This window comes from Macrobrachium nipponense, chromosome 33 (genome assembly GCF_015104395.2).
Source record: "Macrobrachium nipponense isolate FS-2020 chromosome 33, ASM1510439v2, whole genome shotgun sequence".
Classification (NCBI taxonomy): Eukaryota; Metazoa; Arthropoda; class Malacostraca; order Decapoda; family Palaemonidae; genus Macrobrachium; species Macrobrachium nipponense.
In genome coordinates, this window is record NC_087219.1 from 40,217,603 (window position 1) to 40,236,869 (window position 19,267).

A 19,267-nucleotide genomic window follows, 5' to 3' on the forward strand; every position below is an offset into this window, starting at 1 on the left:
ATATTATATTAATTATTATTATTATTATCGGAATATGGGGATGTATAATGGGCAAGGAATTATTATTATTATTATTATTATTATTATTATTATTTTGGGAATATAGTGAATATAATGGGCAAGTAATGCCTAAGAGAGGTTAGTAATGAAAATATACTTCTGTATGGGCAAATTATTAGTATATGTATTAAAAATTGTCGTTCCCGACAAAAGGATATCCGTTGATACACTTGGATAGCTCTAAATGACATTTAATTAACCCAAATAGATTACATTACTGTTAATCGAGAAGGGAACAGAAAACTGGATTATTAGCAGCTACAAAGAACATCTTTTCATAGATAGTAACGTGAAATGAATCATAGACAGTAAACTGAAATGAAGAGCACCTAACAAGAATGTTGACCGAGTGACTAGGTTTCGATACAGAACAACTTGAAGATGAACTCAGACTTCTCATATGGTGCACTCAAGGGCGTTTGCGGCGTCCCATCGGCCCGTAGCTGCGCCCACTTTTTCAACTCTTTTTACTCTACTTCCATTCCTTCTTTGTTGTTGTTATTATAATTGTTGTTGTTGGTAGTGTTAATATTATTGTGGCCTGTTGTCAAAACAGGGTCCGGGTCAGAGCCCATACTAATAATGAAAGATTTTAGATTTGCTACTCTCTCTCTCTCTCTCTCTCTCTCTCTCTCTCTCTCTCTCTCTCTCTCTCTCTCTCTCTCTCTCTCTACACGTCATCAGCGTTGTTTACTCTTTTCTGTATTGTTCACTTATTTATTTATTTTTTTATTTTTTATTGTTGCTTACTCATATTCTTTGTTATTTCCTCTCTCTCTCTCTCTCTCTCTTGTAGTATAAAGTTTACCATCTGCATCTGTAGCCAACTTTGTTCACATGTTGGTCCTCTTTTTGAGTCACTATATTAACGTAGTATTACAATCCCCTTAATGCCAAATAATATATTCAAAGAAAACTCATAATCACATGAGTCAATATAATGAGAAAGTAAATCCACAGTAGTATGTCTGTTTGATTTTGTTATTTAAGATATATATTTAAAAGTTAGCCATATGTGGGTCTTCTGCAGTTATAAAGTGATATTGCTTTTTAAAATGGAACCTTCTTAAAACAAAGTATGTTTTCTTTTTTATATTTCTGAAGGAACTTTTGACATTTTTACTCCAAAAACTGTAAAAGATTTTGTAGTCTTCGTAGTCCCCATTGCATGCGTGTGAGGTGTTAAAAAGTTATATATATTTATATTTATATATATATATATATATATATATATATATATATATATTATATAGATATGTATATATATATATATATATATATATATATATATATATATAATATATATAATGTCTACGGTTTGTGTAATGAAAAAAAAGTTTTCCTCCGAAGACTTCTTAAGCAAACGAAGCAAATAGAAAAAAAAAACTTTCTCATATCGTAAATTTGAACAAATCATAGGAATGTAGTGCTAGAAGTATTTGAGGAATCAAATTGTGATCTGAGATTGATGACCCAATTTGAGCCGACCCTAACTGTACTTCGAGTGGGAGTGGGTGACCACCGAGCCCCCAGTAGCCAAGAGAGAGAGAGAGAAAAAAAAGTGATTAGAGTTGGATCACGTAAATTGGACCGGGAGTAGATTGCTATGATTGGGCCTGATGTCAACAAAGGGGCCACATGCTTATCATCGGGTCGAATCAGTCGTGATGGTCGGTGGGTGGTGGAGGTGAGCTTGTGGGAAGGTGGAACCCTCCAGACTGTATATTAGTATATTTTTATGTTATCAATGTATTTACCATTTTTTTTTTTAACAAGCTAGATCTTTCTGCATTCCCTTTACCTCTTCTTACTCCTTCCTAATGAACACTATATTCTTTGGAGGCTTGTTCCATTTGAATACGGTTCATCTTCTGAATATGTAATAATGATAATAATAATTAAAAATCCTCATAGTAGCACGAGTCTTCAAATGGAGAAACAAATCCAGAGTCATATAAATATACATATGTTTAAATTTAAATATATTATGTACATTTACATAACTGTGGATTTGTTTCTCCAATAATAATAATAATAATAATAATGATAATAATAATAATATGGAAAAGTAAATCCACAATAATATATCTGATCTTGTTATTTAAAATACAAAGCAGAAAGCTTTCGAAGACCTGCACGGTCCTTGTCAAGGATTGACAAAGGAGGACCGTGCAGGTCTTCGAAAGCTTTCTGATTATGAGGTTTCTTTGAATAATAATAATAATAATAATAATGATGAATAATTTTTGTGACCTATAGGTAGTCTTCATTTTCATATATTTCATAGAGGGGCGTCTTTATGAGGTCTTAAAGTCTTACTTGTCTTTTTAAATTCCTTCGATGTTGTAGAAATTGGCCTACTTCAAAAATTATTTTCTTTTAATATGTAATTTTGAATATTTTTTGTGAGGTACATGTATGAAAGCACTGACAAAATCAGTATGGGTCGAATGATTAATATTTGATCCAAGTGCCGCCTTTATATTTCGTAGTTGTGTTTTGTAAATAATCTATAGATTAGCATGCGTATGTGAAATCGCAGATAGAGTAACCTTTACATTCCAGGGAATGGGGACTATTTTTGTATTCCAGGAAATCTTTGACCCATTTGTGGCCTGACATTCCATAGAATAGCCGCTTTTAAGAATTCATGAGTTCCTTGTGTTCATACGTTCCACACAGTAACAGGGTTATGGTACAGTAATTCCTTTTTTTTTTTATGTACTTTTTTTCCTCCCATGGAATAATTGCTTTGCGACTTTATCCTTCTACGTACTTGCATGTTGTACTAGAATAGCAACCGTATAATTGAAATAGAATATTTGATATGTACCGATCATTTAGTGTAAGGAGAAACGTATGCTCTTATATATATATATATATATATATATATATATATATATATATATATATATATATATTATATATATATATATATTAGCATTCTCAAACCTACTCGTACTCCTTAGACCAACTATGTTGATTTTCAGGCCTCCTTGTGACTCACAGCCGATTGCCGCTTTTAATAGTATGCTGAAGAAGTTTACTTATATTCAGCAATTTTTTGATGTATACGTTTATCTGTAGTTAATACCCCCTTCCCTCCTCCCCCATTCTTTCATGCCTTCTTGATATTGGTTTAATTTTGTTCTCTTAATAGCATTTTTTTTTTCTTTAGTATTCTTTCCTTTTAGATGGAATCATTTCACGTATTTTTTTTTTCTTTTCGCTCCGGATCCCTACCTGTTCTCTTATCTCGTAAGAAAGGATTTAGATCCGAAGAATTACGATCCAGGGGATTACGATGGCGAGATCCTGCCTCCTGTTCTTTCTCTCCGGGAATTTCCAGAGCGGCATAACCGCCCTGAATGGAATTAAGGCGGCCTTATTAGCAGAAGACTTAACGCTTATGAACTCTGGCGGATTATATTAAAACGGGCCTATTTTTAAAAGAGCTTCTAATAATGGGGGTGGGGGGGGGGTGTGAAGGCAGCTTAAAAAAAAGGCTGGGAAAATTAGCTTTTAACTCATGCGGTGCACTGTACGCATTACTAAAAGCTCTTTTGCAGCGTTCCTTCGGCTCCTAGCTGCAACCCCTTTCTTTTAATTTTACTATACCTCCGTTCATATTGTATTTCTTCCATCGCAGTTTCCATCATCGTAATAATCGATTCATAGTGCAATTGCTTTGAGTTTTCTTCCTTTTCACCTTTCAAACATTTTCACTGTCAGTTATCGTTTCGGCGCGAATGACTTCATAGGTCCCAGAGCTTGGCCTGTGGCCTCAATTCTATATATCCTGTTTTGAATTAGCTCTAAAGATCTTGCTGCCTTGAAGGGTGGAAGTGGAGTAAATCTGAAGAACCAAACGGGTTAAGTTTGATAGATCGAAGAGGGTAGCTTTGTAAATACGGGCTGAATAATATTGTAAAACAAGCAGTGTAGCTTTATGGAAAATGTATAAGTATATAAACTGTAAAGAATACCCCTAATTTGCTTTATTAACATATTAAAATCATGAGGGATGAAGATGAAGGCTATAAGAGGATAACCCATTGGTTTATTTAATGAATATTAATTAAAGACATAAGATTCCAAGATTAAAATTATGATGATACATTTTTTTTTAAGGTTTATTTTTAATTGTAAAATATAGCATTCAGATCTTAACGAGAGATCCAGCTTTTTAAGGTAATGACTTGCGATATCGTTGAAGGTATCTTAATGTGGGCTAATGATCTACGACGCTACGGATGAAGACCAGTATCAGAATTATGTGACACCGAAGATGAGATAATGATCTGTGAGATGCTGCGTGCGGAGACTTGAAGCTGACTGCAAGTGCTTGAATTGCCTGCGATAACGTTGACAACTCTCTCTCTCTCTCTCTCTCTCTCTCTCTCTAGGCTGTGTTTATATTCTCCACATGCTTCGGATTTCTGCGTGAACCTCAGTGTGTTTGTGTGTGCGTGCGTGCGTGGTGGGGTGGGGATTTAGAGAGGGCGGGGGGGTGTCGGGGGTTGTGGGTTGGGTCCTAGGTGCAGCTAAAGGATTGATTTATTATGCTTTGCTGGTGTCACGGGCGAAGTGAGGGGAGCTGTAAGGTAGAAAGGGAAGCCAGATGAATGGCTAGGTGCTTTTAGGGTGTTTTTGCTCCTGATGATGATGATGATGATTATGTGGGAATAGTCCAGATTTTAATGGACCATTTTCGCCAAGCCTTTCATTTGTTATTTATCTGGGTTTCATAGGTCTCTCTCTCTCTCTCTCTCTCTCTCTCTCTCGTCTCGTCTCTCTCTCTCTCTCTCTCCTGTGCCGTCTCAATAACAAAGGTCTTTGAGAAAAATACGGTAACTGCTCCAAAAATCTACGTGAAATTGGTAGTGTGGGCTGATATGAAGGAGAGAGAGAAGAGAGAGAGAGAGAGAGAGCAAAACGCAATATAGGCTAAGTATAGAAGCGTATTCGTCCATCCCCGTGGGAAATCATGTTCCATCCCGCGCCTCTTCACGATGTCAGGTACTGTGAGATAAAGGCCTCGGTACGTAATATATAAGGACCCCACCTGCGAGCAAGCAATATCCGTCCAGTGTTTGTTATAGGCCGCTCCTCCTCCTCCTCCTCCTCCTCCTCCTCCTCCTCCTCCTCCTCCTAACACCTTATCAGCCGCTCATTGGAAGATAATGAGGCCACACGTTATTATCTAACCTTTGATGATGGTGGGTGACGATTATTAAGATATGACGGGTGAGGAGACGATGCTCATTTGTTTGTTTGCGTTGGTTCGGTTTTGTTTTGGTCGGTTGGTTCGTCCTTTGGGTTCTTTGAGTTTAAATGATTTCTTTTCGCGTTAATATTGTATTGTTTTGCGTATTTTTTCTCTTTTCGCCGAGTATTATGTGGGATTTTTACGTGGGAGCGTAGTTTGCAAATTGTTGGGTCAGTTCTTAATAATAATAATAACAACAATAAGGCATCTCGTACGCTTTCGAAATTTATATTATATAATATATACTATATATATATATATATATATATATATATATATATGTGTGTGTGTGTGTGTGTGTGTGTGTGTATAACAAGCGAATACCACAGGAAAATGATAGTCAGAAATCCAGGCGCTTTCGTCTTTACAAGACATTGTCAAGGAGCTCCTTGACACAATGTCTTGTAAAGACGAAAGCGCCTGGATATCTGACTATCATTTTCCTGTGGTATTCGCTTATTTAATGAATGAAGTCACGTGTATCTACTGTGATTTTTTAAGCATATGTATGTATTAACTATATACGTCTCTCTCTCTCTCTCTCTCTCTCTCTCTCTCTCTCTCTCTCTCTCTCTCTCTCTCTCTCGTTACCTGTTTAATCGTCACGTTTTCTTGTTTACTAATCTGCTCTCTCTCTCTCTCTCTCTCTCTCTCCTCTCTCGCGGGGACTCTCTCGTCTCTCTCTCTCTCTCTTCTCTCCTTACGATTGTTACCCCTTTTAACCTTCACGTTCTTTTGTTTCCTAATCTTTTCTCTCTCAACGACTGGAGACTCCAGCCTAACCGCACCAAGATCTTCCACCTACGTCACTTAGGAAGATTGGTGTGTGATCTCCCCCGAAAAGACACAATTAAGGATATCGGTTCCTCCTTGTTTCCCGCGACCGTTAAGGGCGTGTCCGCCATTGTCTCCCTATCACGGAATGACCTCTAAGGGCCGTGGTGCCGATATGTTGTGCTCTATAAGTTATTGAAGGGTTTTATACTCTTGTGCGTCACTCGAGTGGTCTTGAGGCTTTGGGTTTGCTTTGTGTTCGTCTCTAGCTTGATTTTAATCAGTGTTGTTTTTATTACCATTGAGAAATCTTTGAATTATTCTCTCTCTCTCTCTCTCTCTCTCTCTCCTCTCTCTCTCTCTCTAAGCACCTCAGTGGCTTGATCAGTTTGGTGTTGGCGTACCACCTTGGTGGTCGTGAGTCCGATTCTCGGGCATTCCATTGAGGTGTGTGAGAGGTGTATTTCTGGAGATAGAAGTTCACTCTCGACGGGGTTTGGAAGTCACGTCAAGCCGTTGGTCACGTTGCTGGATAACCACTAGTTCCATTCAATGTGAAAACACCATACATACAAACTCTCTCTCTCTCTCTCTCTCTCTCTCTCTCTCTCTCTCTCTCTCTCTCTCTCTCTCTCTCTCTCTCTCACAGTTCATCACTAATATATTTTTATATTTATTAAAACTTGCGAAAAAACTGAAAAGAAATGATTTTTAGGCGAATAGGTTTTCAAAGAGAAGAATTGAGAATCAAATAATTCCTCTAAAGATGAGAGAAATAAAGAAATGAAGAGAAGTTAAGAAATAAATCATGGAAACGCGAACCAGAAATGTTATCAGTAATCATGGAAAAAGCGCGGATATTCCAAATCTTGGCAGTATGCAAATCGCGCACTCAATAACTTCAGTGAATGTCAAGTTACGTTAAGCCATTAATGAAAAAAAAAGCCTCAGATGAAATGAAATCAAAGCGAGATAAATCCTCCCTCCCCGTTTTTAAGTCTTGAATGATCAACTTGGCATGCGCATGCCCATCCCCAGCTGATGAATGGGCATCCCCGACGCTTTTGGCACCCTTTGAGTGTCACTGCCGAGTTTGTGAGATGGAGTCACCGATAGGTGTTGGTTGCGGGAATTTACTTTTTCCTGCGATAGTTTTCTAGGCCTTTTTTTTTTTTTTTTTTATTTTTTTTTTTTTTTTTCTTCACCATAAATTACTGTATATATTATATGTATATATAGGATAATATATAGATATATATAATATGTATATATATATATATTGGTTATATATATATATATATATATATATTATATGTGTGTATATATATATATATATATATATATATATATATATATATATATATATATATATATACACACACACACACACACACACACACACACACACACACACCACAGGTTTTGTTTTTCGGCTTAGTATTGAAAATTTAACAAGGAACATTTTTATTGTATTTTACACCAAATGTGTCATTTTTTCCCAGGGTATTGGTTAAGCCCCCACATAATTTGTTTTTTTTATACCCTCAGAAGGGATGACTATGATTTGGATATCCTCCCTTTTCCTCTGAGTGACGGACGCATTTTTGCCGAGGACCTAAAGGTGTTCTAGGGACGAACGGGTTGAAAGGGCACTTTGGTTTTCTTTAAATAATATATATTTTTTTTAATTTTATTTTTATTTAATTTTTGTTGTTGATTGGCTGATTGCGAAAAGGTTCATATTATTGTCTATAATTTAAGAATGAGATAATTTTCTTCATTTAGAAAGGTCATTGAAGTTATGAGTGAGTAGGTTGCCCAGCGTGGATGGCTTATAGAGAACTTTATTTCCCTGGAATAAAAGGGTCTTAATTGTTGGAAAAAAAAAAAAAGGGCCGTCTTCAGTAGTAGTAGTAGTAGTAGTAGTAGTAGTAAAAAAAAAAAAAAAAAAACACTTCGTCAGTTGTGAAAAAAGGTATCTTCTTCAGTAGTAAAAGAAAAAAAGCGAGCTCGTCTTCAGTGGTAAAAAAAAAAGAAAAAAAAAAGAAAACCTCTTTTTCATTGGTGAAAAAGCAATCTCTTCTTCAGTAGTGAAAAAAAGGCTCTTCTTCAGCTGTAAAAAAAAGGGGGTCTTCTTCAGTTGTGAAAAAAAGGGGCCTTCTTCAATAAAAAAAAAATTATTTCAGTGATGAAAAAAGGGGGTTATTCTGGTGTGGGAAAAAAAGGCGTTTTCTTCAGAAAACAAGTTTCTTCAGTAAGAAAAAGAAGTCTTCTTCAGTTGTAGAAAAAAAGGGTTTTATTCATTGGGGGAAAATGGTCTTCTCTAGTGGGAAACTGTCAACACGAAAAGCTTGATTACTTATTAGAATGTGCCCATGTGGAGAAGAGCTAAATTTATGTATCCTCTGAAGAAAAGACTTTGTTAATTTGGGAACAACATGAAAGATGTTAATTTGGGAACAACATGAAAGATGTTAATTTGGGAACAACATGAAAGAGCCCACCTGAAAATCATTTACCACAATATGAAAACCTGTTGAGGAAAGGGCTTTTTATTATTATTTTTTTTTAAAGGAGGCTCCTCACCCTGTGAGGAAGTAACGAGAGGAAAGTGAAGCTGGGATTTTTTTTCTCTTTTCCTTTTTTCCTCGGTAAATTCTTCATAAAAGGGTCCACGTTACATGGCCTTCAGTAAAGGGGAATTTCCTGCCCGGTTTATGACCGGATTTTCAGGTGGTGTCAACTGCTCTCTCTCTCTCTCTCTCTCTCCTCGTCCCTCTCACTCTCATCTCTCTCTCTCTCTCTCTCTCTCCCCTCTCGCTCTCTCTCTCTCTCTCTCTATCTCCTCTCTCTCTCTCTCTCTCTCTCTCTCTCTCTCTCAGGTTATTTTGTGTTCCTCGTTAAGTGAGGAAAATATTTCACGGACGTGCTCTTGTAAATGAAAATATCTCTTAGGTTTTTGCACGGTTTATAATGTTTATATATATATATATATATATATATATATATATATATATATATATGTGTGTGTGTGTGTGTGTGTGTGTGGTATATAATATATATATATGTATACTTATTTATACATATACTTGATTTTGGAATTATGATTAGACTATCCTTTTGTGCTACCGTTAAACATGAGTAGTAAGTAATTAGTATGATATTAGAATGAATCTGCCGGGTTGCTGTTAATGTGGAGATTGCATAGCTGTAGCAACATATATATCTATATGATATATAATATATATATATATATTATATAAATATAACTTATATATATCTTATATTATATATATTATATTATATATAATATATTATATATATATAATATAATTACATATCTATATATCTATATATTATATAATATATATTCATATATATATATATCTATATATATATTATATATATATATGTATTATATATATATATTATATATAATCATAATTATATATATTTAATATATTACATATATATATATATATATTTATATAATATATATACTATATTACATATATATATATATATTATATATATATATCTATATATAATATATATATATATAATGGCTAATGTGGCCGTGTGCCTTATGTTGATTATAAAATTGCCACCACCCATACCATATTCTCTCTCTCTCTCTCTCTCTCTCTCTCTCTCTCTCTCTCTCTCTCTCTCTCTCTCTCTCTCTCTCTCTCTCTCTCCAAATCCAGCCGCCGTAACTATCTAATTCTTTTTTGAGTCATTGTGTGTATTGCATCGTTTCGGGCCTAACACATGAAGACGATTGTTATGCTCACCTTTTTGGGAGAGAATTCAGGTCTCCCGTCTGTTTCTCCAAAGCATTTTTGGGAAGATTTTATATGTTTATGCAACCCTTTTACACGTCAACACGTTTCCCAGAATTGCGGGAAAGACGCCAAGTAGTTAAGTTGGCCCACCCCATTAGTTTTTGGGGGGTGGGTGGGTTTGTGGGTGGGTGTGGTATGGTTGGGTGGGTTGGTGAGTGGGGGTCCTTACGCTTGTTGCAAGTGGGGTGTGAAGGAGATGGGATTCTTTTTTCGATTCAGTTTTTGGATGACGAAAGAAATAGATAAGGGACGCTAAAAAGTAAGTAGAGAAAAAATAATGAAAAATGGAAGTGATGATAGGTAATATCACCATTTTCTTAATGGGCCATGTTTTTGGGTCCTTTATCAGATAAGTATATATATATGTGTGTGTTTTTTTTATGGGGGGGTGTTGGGTGTTGGGAGAGGAGCTTCAGAATTTTAATTGTTTTTTTTTTCGGGGTCAAGTATTTTAATGTTTTTAAGGAGCTACAGAATTTTTTTTGGGGTGGGGGTGTCATAGAAGTATTTTAATGTTTTTCCAAGGAGCTACAGATATCCCATTGTTTTCTCTGTGTGGGGGGAATAGAAATTTTCTATTTATTTATTTTTTAATTTTTTTGTTGGGCTGTTGAGAGGAAACGGATTTGGAAAATAGGGAAGTAGATTGATGAAAGCTGCGATAATGAAATTTTAGTTTAGTTTTATTTTAGCAGAAGCGCAGTATTTTTTAAAGGAAACTCGTTTATCTTGCCAGTGGAGTGGTTAGAGGAAAGAGAAATTGTTCTCCATAAGCCCTGTTCAGTCTAAACAGTTTAAGTCTTGCCCTGAAACGTCAGTTATTGTTGTTTTAATGCAGAATCATGTAATTGTTTATCATATATAATAATGCATAATGCATATGCATACACATGTACATGCATGCATACCTAGGTACCCAAAGACCCTAGGATGATAGATACAACGCGCAATTCATCACTTGCTTTTGCACTGCGTCTTAAATTGTTGAAGTGTATCTTGGATACCACAGTGTAAGGTGTCACTGCCATCTGTCTAGTGTAGGCTGTGCACAGACGTGTTTTATTATTTTTATTTTTTATTTTTTTTGCCAGAGGCAATTTGCCTGAAGTCTTAAGGGTTGTTTTTGTTGTGCGTGTTGTTAAGCAACGTTGTGTTTATACGAATCTTGAGTTCAGCGAGTTTTTCCATTACGTTTTTTGTTGTTGTTTCGGCGAGTTTTTCCATTACGATTTTTGTTGTTGTTTCGGCGAGTTTTTCCATTACGATTTTTTGTTTTTAAGTCTTGTTGGTTGTCAAATTTCATTAGAGGTGTTCTGCTGTAGATCCTAACTACATTAGTTCAGCCATTTTTATTATAACAAGTAATGTATCTTCGGTAGTTCAGCCATTTTTATTATAGCTGGTTATGTATCTTCGTTCCTAAGGAGTAGGAAGGGATTAACCATGATTTTGTATATTGCGGCGTTCTTTAAAAAATTGCGTTTTACTTCGTTTACCTCATTCCCTCTTGTTCCCAGAATATCCTTAATGTCGTTCGTTGCTGTTTATTGGTGCGATTAACTTTTATCGGAAATAAATTTTTCTTCATTATTATTATTATTATTATTATTCAGCATATGCTTAATTCATGTGAAACACTGAGGTAAGACTCACGTGTGAAATAGGAAACCTACATAGTGAAGTAAAGTAATTAACCGTTTAAAAAATATATAATATATAAAGATAGGGAAAGTTGTAGAATTACTGTTATCTGACTTCTGGAGTGCTGTCTTCATATTAAGTAGAGTACCTTGAGAAATTCCCTTATCATGCAAGTATCATACTACAGTGAGCTCTCGCATCGAGACTTAACTACCTTCTCACTAAAATGATGTATTATTGCTCAGAGTGGGATTGCTTTCAGATACAAGTGAGTGTTCCATCTGCTTCACAGGACTGCTATCTTCATTATGAAAACAGCTTATGTTACAGCGCAGTCTCTTCACTGAGAGAGACGCTATGCAATGCTCAGATTTTTGGAATATGACCATGTGGCCATGAGAGGCAGCATCGTCTGTGATATGTGTTTGGTATCAACGTCATGAAAACCCAATTATGTAAATTGCCTTTTCATAACAGTAAGGCGTAGTTTTTATATATATATTTTTCTGAAAAGGAAACTGTTGTACCGCATTTTTCTGTCTGTCCTCAAATCTCAAAAACTATGGAGGCTATAGAGTTGCAAATTGGCATGTTGGTTATCCGCCCTCCTATTATCAAACGTACCAAATTGCAGCCCACTACTCTCAGTAGTTTTTATTTAAGGTTAAAGTTAGCCATAATCGCGTGTTAGGCTCGATATCGGACAGGCCACCACCGAGCAGGGGTAAAAGTTTCGTGGGCTGCGGTTTATACAGCATTTTAACGGAGATCACCGAAATGGAGTTGTATTGTCGGTGGCCTTGAGTATACGTTTTACGGAGGGAGGATAAAAAAAAAAATAAAAAGGAAAAAACGCCTCCATATTCTGAAATGCCATCCAGGCGCCTATATTATAATCTTGCATTCTCCAACGTTCGGCGAAATTCCGTACAAGACGTTAAAATCACCCCGTTTTAATTACAGAAATAGAGCAATTTCCTGCGGGACCCAATCCGTATTTTCTGATGATAAGTTGAACGCCTCGTTTCCTTTCCAATCCCATTCGTATTCAATTATATTTTTATTTTTATTATTATTATTATTATTATATTCTCTTCCGCTTCGTTATCATCTCGAGTTCAGTAGATGTGCAGGTCAGGCTCCTCAAAGGGCTTTTTTTTGAGAGAGAGAGAGAGAGAGAGAGAGAGAGAGAGAGAGAGAGAGAGTTCCCCCTCGTTCTTTTTCTAATGGTTTGTACGTACGAGATCTTTCAGATCTTTCCTCCTCGGTCGTTTTCGCTGTGTTAATGCTGTGCTAACAGAGAAGGGCTGATTTGCACCCTCTTTGGGAGACGCTGCTCATTTGCATCCGGTAATTGTTTTTTTTTTTTTTTTTTTTTTTTTTTTCATTTTTTCCTTTTTCTTTTGTTTTTCTCAGTGGAAGCGACCGGAGGAAAGGGGGGAATGCGCGAGAAATTTCCTCTCTCTCTCTCTCTCTCTCTCTCTCTCTCTCTCTCTCTCTCTCTCTCTCTCTCTCTCTCCGTATGATCCAGAGATTCCTGTTGTTGAGGTGATGATAGTGTAATCGTCCTTCAAGAATGTGCAACGTGTATTTGGTAGTTAGTTGGCTGTTGATGTCGACTAGGTTCTTGGGATATAACCCTTATCCCAAAAGACCTTTTGAAGGGTAACCTCCAGCTGGCTGGTCCTGTAAAAAAGAAAAAAAGATAGAAAAATACACATTATATATTCATCACCTGGTAGGGACAGGTTTACTGATTGTATATAATTCCATTTGATTGTTAGAGGCTCCTAAGGTAGAATGATTACGATATTAATGGGTATTTGTGGTTTAATGTGTTGATGGAATAAGAAACTTTTATGATGAATTGTGTGCGCTTATTCGAGTAAGGACAGATTCACCCATTGTTTCATTCCTTTTAGGTGTAATGTACCCCCAGGCGGGAATGATGTCGGTATTAAGGGTATATTAGTAGCCTTAATGTTTGAGAATATAAGAAGGTCACTTAGGTAATAAGTTGTTTCCTCCCCCTCCCCACTCCTCCTCGACCTCCTCCTCCTACTCCTCCTCCTCCTCCTCCTCCTCCTCCTCCTCCTCCTCCTACTACTATCATCTTCTCTCGACGAATGGTAGTGGCGTCTAGTTGACCGACGATGATAATTCGTATTGGCGAAGATTGCCTACGTCCTGGGCCTCGAGTGATGGTCGACCTTGACTCCTGGTGTAATGAGTAATACTTGAGAGAGAGAGAGAGAGAGGAGAGAGAGAGAGAGAGAGAGAGAGAGAGAGAGAGAGAGAGGGGGGGGGCTATTCGGTTGTTCTCAGATCAAACGTCGACTCCTCCTCCTCCTCCTCCTCCTCCATATTTAGTATATTTGATCTCGTCCCGCTTCACAATTATTTTCATGAATTGCTTCTCTCCCCCGCCTCTTTCCTCAGTGTTGATTGCATGGTGTCATGTGCCTTCCTTTTTACTGCTTTTTCTTGTTTTACCTCTATGTCTTGTGCCCTGCGTTTATTCTACCTCTCTTTTTTCATCTTCTAACCTTTCCCGAAAATTGCCATCAGTTTTATTCATTTCCCTGTTCCTTAACTTTTCTTGAATCAGTTTCGTTCTGTCAAGTACGTCAGTCTTCTTTGCTTCTCTTGTAATTTTCCATACATTTGTTTTTTCGAGCTCGTCTCCCCCTCGTTTAATCCCGTGTACTCATATTCATTCGTCCATTTATCTGTCCGTTGTATATTATCTAAATCCGTTTACTGGTTTCATTGTATCCAAAATGGAGAGAGAGAAAAAAAAAGCTTAGAGAGAGAAGTAGGTAATCAAATGACGTACGAACTTGATGACAGACACCAAAGTCGGATTCGATAATATGGAGATAATTCCCCAGTAGTCTGTCAGAATAAGTTTAATCTTCTGGCAATTGGATCGAAATAAAACCTAATCCAATCTTTAGTATCCAGGATAATTATTCTCTCACAGCAAGTGTGTTGAGATGACTGTCTTGTGTAGTGTCACCGGCGACATGTGAACACATACAACTGTGAAGTGCTTGTTCGTGTTACAGACAGCTTCTGAAAATAACTGTGTTGCTGTAGGGGTCCTTTTGAATGGCGCGTTTGTTACACGGAACCTCTTAAATGGCTTGTTTCACACATATTGGCGTATTTCCATAGGTGTTTTAAAGGACTGTTCGACACATTTAAATAGCTTACTTTCCACATTTGTGTATATATCCATGGAGCTTTTAATGGGCTGTTCGATTAATTTGTCGTTTAAATGGCTTTTTTTCTGATTGTTTATGGACCTTTAAATTGCTATTCGATGTTTACAGCATTTTTAAATGGGTAGTTACTTTTTTTTAATTCGCTAATCGAGGGTAAGCTTTTTTTTTTTTTTTTTTTTTTTTTTTTTTTTTTTTTTTTTTTTTTTTTTTTTAGGTGTGGATTGTTTATTTTTATTTATTTATTTATGTATTTGTTTATTTATTTTTTGTAAGTAGTGGAAGCTAAAGCCTTTTTTGTGAAAAAGGTAATTGTTGCTGTAGGGATCGTTTTGAATAGGTCGTTGTCAAATTGTCTTCTTAAATCTGTTAGGTTCCCCATTTTAATGGCTAGTACGATGTAATTGCCCATTCATGAAACTTTGAAAATGGGTTGCTGATGTCACGGGAAATGTAAATAGCTTGTCTAGCATAGGGCCTTTTGCATTTTACTACTACTACTATTAATAATAATAATGCTTACAAAAGAACCTTGAGTTATGACATGCAGAAAATCAAGTGCATTCTCTCTCTCTCTCTCTCTCTCTCTCTCTCTCTCTCTCTCTCTCTCTCTCTCTCTCCGAATCATAATTCTATAGCTTTAAAGGGTTCCCACCTCCCTCTGTGAAGAGAAAGGACTGAAATCTGTGGAAGATGAAGAATTCTATATTTTCACGCTATTAGACAAACTAAACCGTGTTTTTTTTTCCTACGGTAGTAATAAAGTCATACATTTACTTTATATGAATACTTGAAGTCGTTACCCAGATTGTATCAGATAGAAGACCTGGGTTCTCGTGACATCCTGACACATGTGGGAAATAGACTGATAGAAAATGGAGAGAGAGAGAGAGAGAGAGAGAGAGAGAGAGAGAGAGAGAGAGAGAGAGAGAGAGAGAGAGAGAGAGATTAATTTCAAGCTGTAAACTCGGACAATGCTAAGGTAATCTTTTTAAGGACGCATGTAGTCGATAAAGCCAACTCCTTCAACAAACTTAATATTACCACTTGACTTCAGGAAGATCTCTGGATAGAGTATAATTACCCTCTTCATCCCGGCACTCGAGAGAGAAAGCCTATTTCTCAAGAACCCGAGACTTAAGAAGAAATATGAGCGTCTTTGACAATGTGTATTTTGAGGAGTGTCGATTTGTAGTGGAATTTGAAGTTAAGTCATCGTTATACTGGAATGATAAGTCATAAGTAACTGATATGAAAAATAACTTACTTTAAATCAAATATACTTCAGCCATGAATTGTTGAAAGAGCTGCTTCCAAATGTGAAGGCCATATAAATGATGAGAAGAAAAATGCTTTGCGGTGTCTGTGTGAACAGTTGGTCCTGTTACTTGCGGAAGTAACACTTATCATAGAGGTGTTGTTACTTCTCTTAGCCGGTGCTATTGTAAGTTTTACATAAGCATCACGCCTTGTGCGTGTGTTCTACTGTCTTATCTGTTCATCTGTTGTAATTAGTGTGAATACTCTGGCTAGTGTATAGTTGATGGAGATAGTATAAAACATTATACCCACCTTGAATATTTGTGTGTATATATATATGTGTGTGTGTGTATGTTTATTACGTTAATGTATATTTAGATTTATTTTGTTTATTTTAAACAAGGGGTTACCTTCCGATTTTGAAATGCAACCTTCAGTGCAACATTTATGCTTTTAGTCATTGAATTGTTTATGAAACTTCAACTGTCACATTATTTTTATACACATTTGTGTGCGTGTATTTGTGCGCGCGCGCACGCGTGTATGTACTGGTAATATAATATATAAGAATTTTTACTTTACAACGGGAATATATATATATATATATATAAATTGCAGAACTTTTACAATATTCACACACACGCACATGTGTGTATATATATATACATATACATATACATACATGCACATATTTATATATCATGGAGTTGCTTGTAAGATATTTGAACTTGTTCATCCAAGTGTGAGTGAGGCAGTCGTCATGTCTTTTTTTTCCCTCCCAGAAGAACGTCCTCGGAAAAAAAAAAAGTGGTGTCGTTGTGCGTGTGAATGAATATACTACTGTGCTGAACCCTCCCGAGACCTCGTTCGTCTATAATAACTGTTTTCTTCTTTTTTTTCCTGTCCGCAGGTGAGTAGCGGCCTCATGAGCGACTCCTGTGAAGCACCAGGCGATGGCGGCAATGTAGTAGTTTGCTCCAAGAAGGAAAGAAAAGTGTATTGATTAAAAAAAAAAAGCAAAAAGGCAAAGCACCTTTGGCGGTCTTTTTCTGCTACTGCTGCTGCTACTGCCCCTGCTGCTGCTGCTCCTGCTACCACTGTTGCTGATGCTTCTACAACGGCATCTGAATCATTTATATATATTATATATATATATATATATATATATATATATATATATATATATATTAATATGTATAGATATATATATATATATATATATATATATATATGTATATATATAGATATATATATATAGATATATATATATATATATACTATATATATATATATATTGTGTAACCTGCTGCTATGTACACACATGCCTCCTGTATTGCTAAGGTGGCTGGCTGGCTGGCTTGGGTTGCAGTTTTGTCCCCCCCCCCCCTCCCCCTCCCCCTCCCCCTCCCGACCATCGCTTATTCGTTTTGGGACAGCCCTTTGGTTTCATTCCTTCCTTATAATATATATATATATATATATATATGTACATATATATATATTATATTTTTGTGTATATATATACGCATCGGTGGAATCATAAATAATTAGGGAAATCTCTTCTCATCTAACCTCTCATTTTTAGGTCCCCTTCCTGATACCAGATAACATCTCTGAATTTTGCTTTGTCTTTTTAGGAAAAAAAAATTTGTTATCTCTTTCTCTCTCTCTCTCCTCTTTATATATATATATATATATATATATATATATATATATATATATATATATATATATATATATATATTTTTTTTTTTTTTTTTCCTTTTTTTTAAAACGTGCTTTTTTATGTTACTGTCATATGCCCCGCTTTAACACTACCTACTTACCCCTTCCCTTTTTTTTTTTTTTTTCTTTCCCACCACTGAACACTGTTACTGCACTTCCAGCCTCCCAGCTTCTGCATTTTCTGTGCACCTTGGTAGTTCCTGCACTCATTCATTTTTGCATGCGTTGTCGGGTATGTCGATGTGTTTTTGTGTTTTAATGAAAATGTTTCCTTTTTATGATAGATGTTGTGACTCCTTTAAGGTTTGTATTGGTGTATTTTAATTGAGTTTGAAATTTTGAGAATGTCGTGATTTTTCACCTGACTTTTCTATAAGATATATATTTTTTTTCAGTGAACGGGAATTCCTTTTAGTGGATATTATTTTTTTATTTTTTTTGTGTTAGAACAGTTTTTTTAACGTGGAGAATTTTCAACTTTACAAATATTTTGCCTCATGAAATTTTGGTGGGAGAACGTACTTTATTTACTAATCACTATGGGGTTCGTTTTATGCGTTACAGCGAAAGTTGGTATCTATAAGTAGTTTCATTCCCTTCTTACTGTCTTTCGTCGTAGTTGTTGTATCCACAAAGCTCTTTTAGCAGTCGAGCCTGTTTAGATTGTTGTACATTTCTTTATAATGCACGGAGCTGAGTTGGATCCCCTAATTTGAATTGAAATTTGTCTGTGTGTGTTTAAATTCAGCTTTTCCTGTGAGATTGCGACTACGGAAACAAATACCTCTCTCTCTCTCTCTGTGTGTGTATATATATATATATATATATATATATATATATATATATATATATATATATATATATATATATATATATATATATATATATTATATATATATATCACACACACACACACTAAATAGTTGACGCCGTGAACGGAACGCCTACTTATCGATTAGATGTTGTCAATGCTAATGTAACCTTACAGCAATATCCTACACTACAGTGTCCTTACGTAACCCCCTGCTATCCTTTCCGGATCGCCCCCCACCGATTACCAACCCAAAAAGTGCACTGAATAAAATGGTCTTTCCCATCCTTTTACCTTTTTTTTTTTTGTGTGTGTGTATTTAGTTTGTTGGTTTACGCGTTGATTTGTTGCTTCTTTTTTTGATAAGCGGTCTCTCCTTCTTTCTGTATTTACCATTTCCTTCTGTTCCTTCTGAATGAGCACCTCTTGCCCTTGAAGCTTGAATTTCAAGTCAAGTCCCGTCGTTGCGAAGCCAGTAACAACTAACAAATCAAAATAAAGTCAGTCCCTGTGGACGTGTTCCGTATGAGTGGTACTCATCTTCTGAATTATAGTAGTAATAAAAATAATAATCATTATCATCATTTACTTATGCGAAATTAATGCATTTACAAAAATATACATAACATTTAAGAAACCAATAGAAATAAAAAAAATT

At 35.9% G+C, this 19,267-nt stretch overlaps 1 protein-coding gene across 1 annotated transcript in view; it reads left to right on the top strand.

The window, feature by feature from the left end:
* Nucleotides 1–19,267, top strand: part of LOC135203106 (heterogeneous nuclear ribonucleoprotein L-like) — a gene marked incomplete in the record, with an annotated part of 652,533 nt that overhangs the window by 190,892 nt on the left and 442,374 nt on the right. Inside the window, 1 exon segment of the mRNA XM_064232737.1 lies at nt 16,984–17,037. Coding sequence (XP_064088807.1) covers nt 16,984–17,037 — 54 coding nt within the window.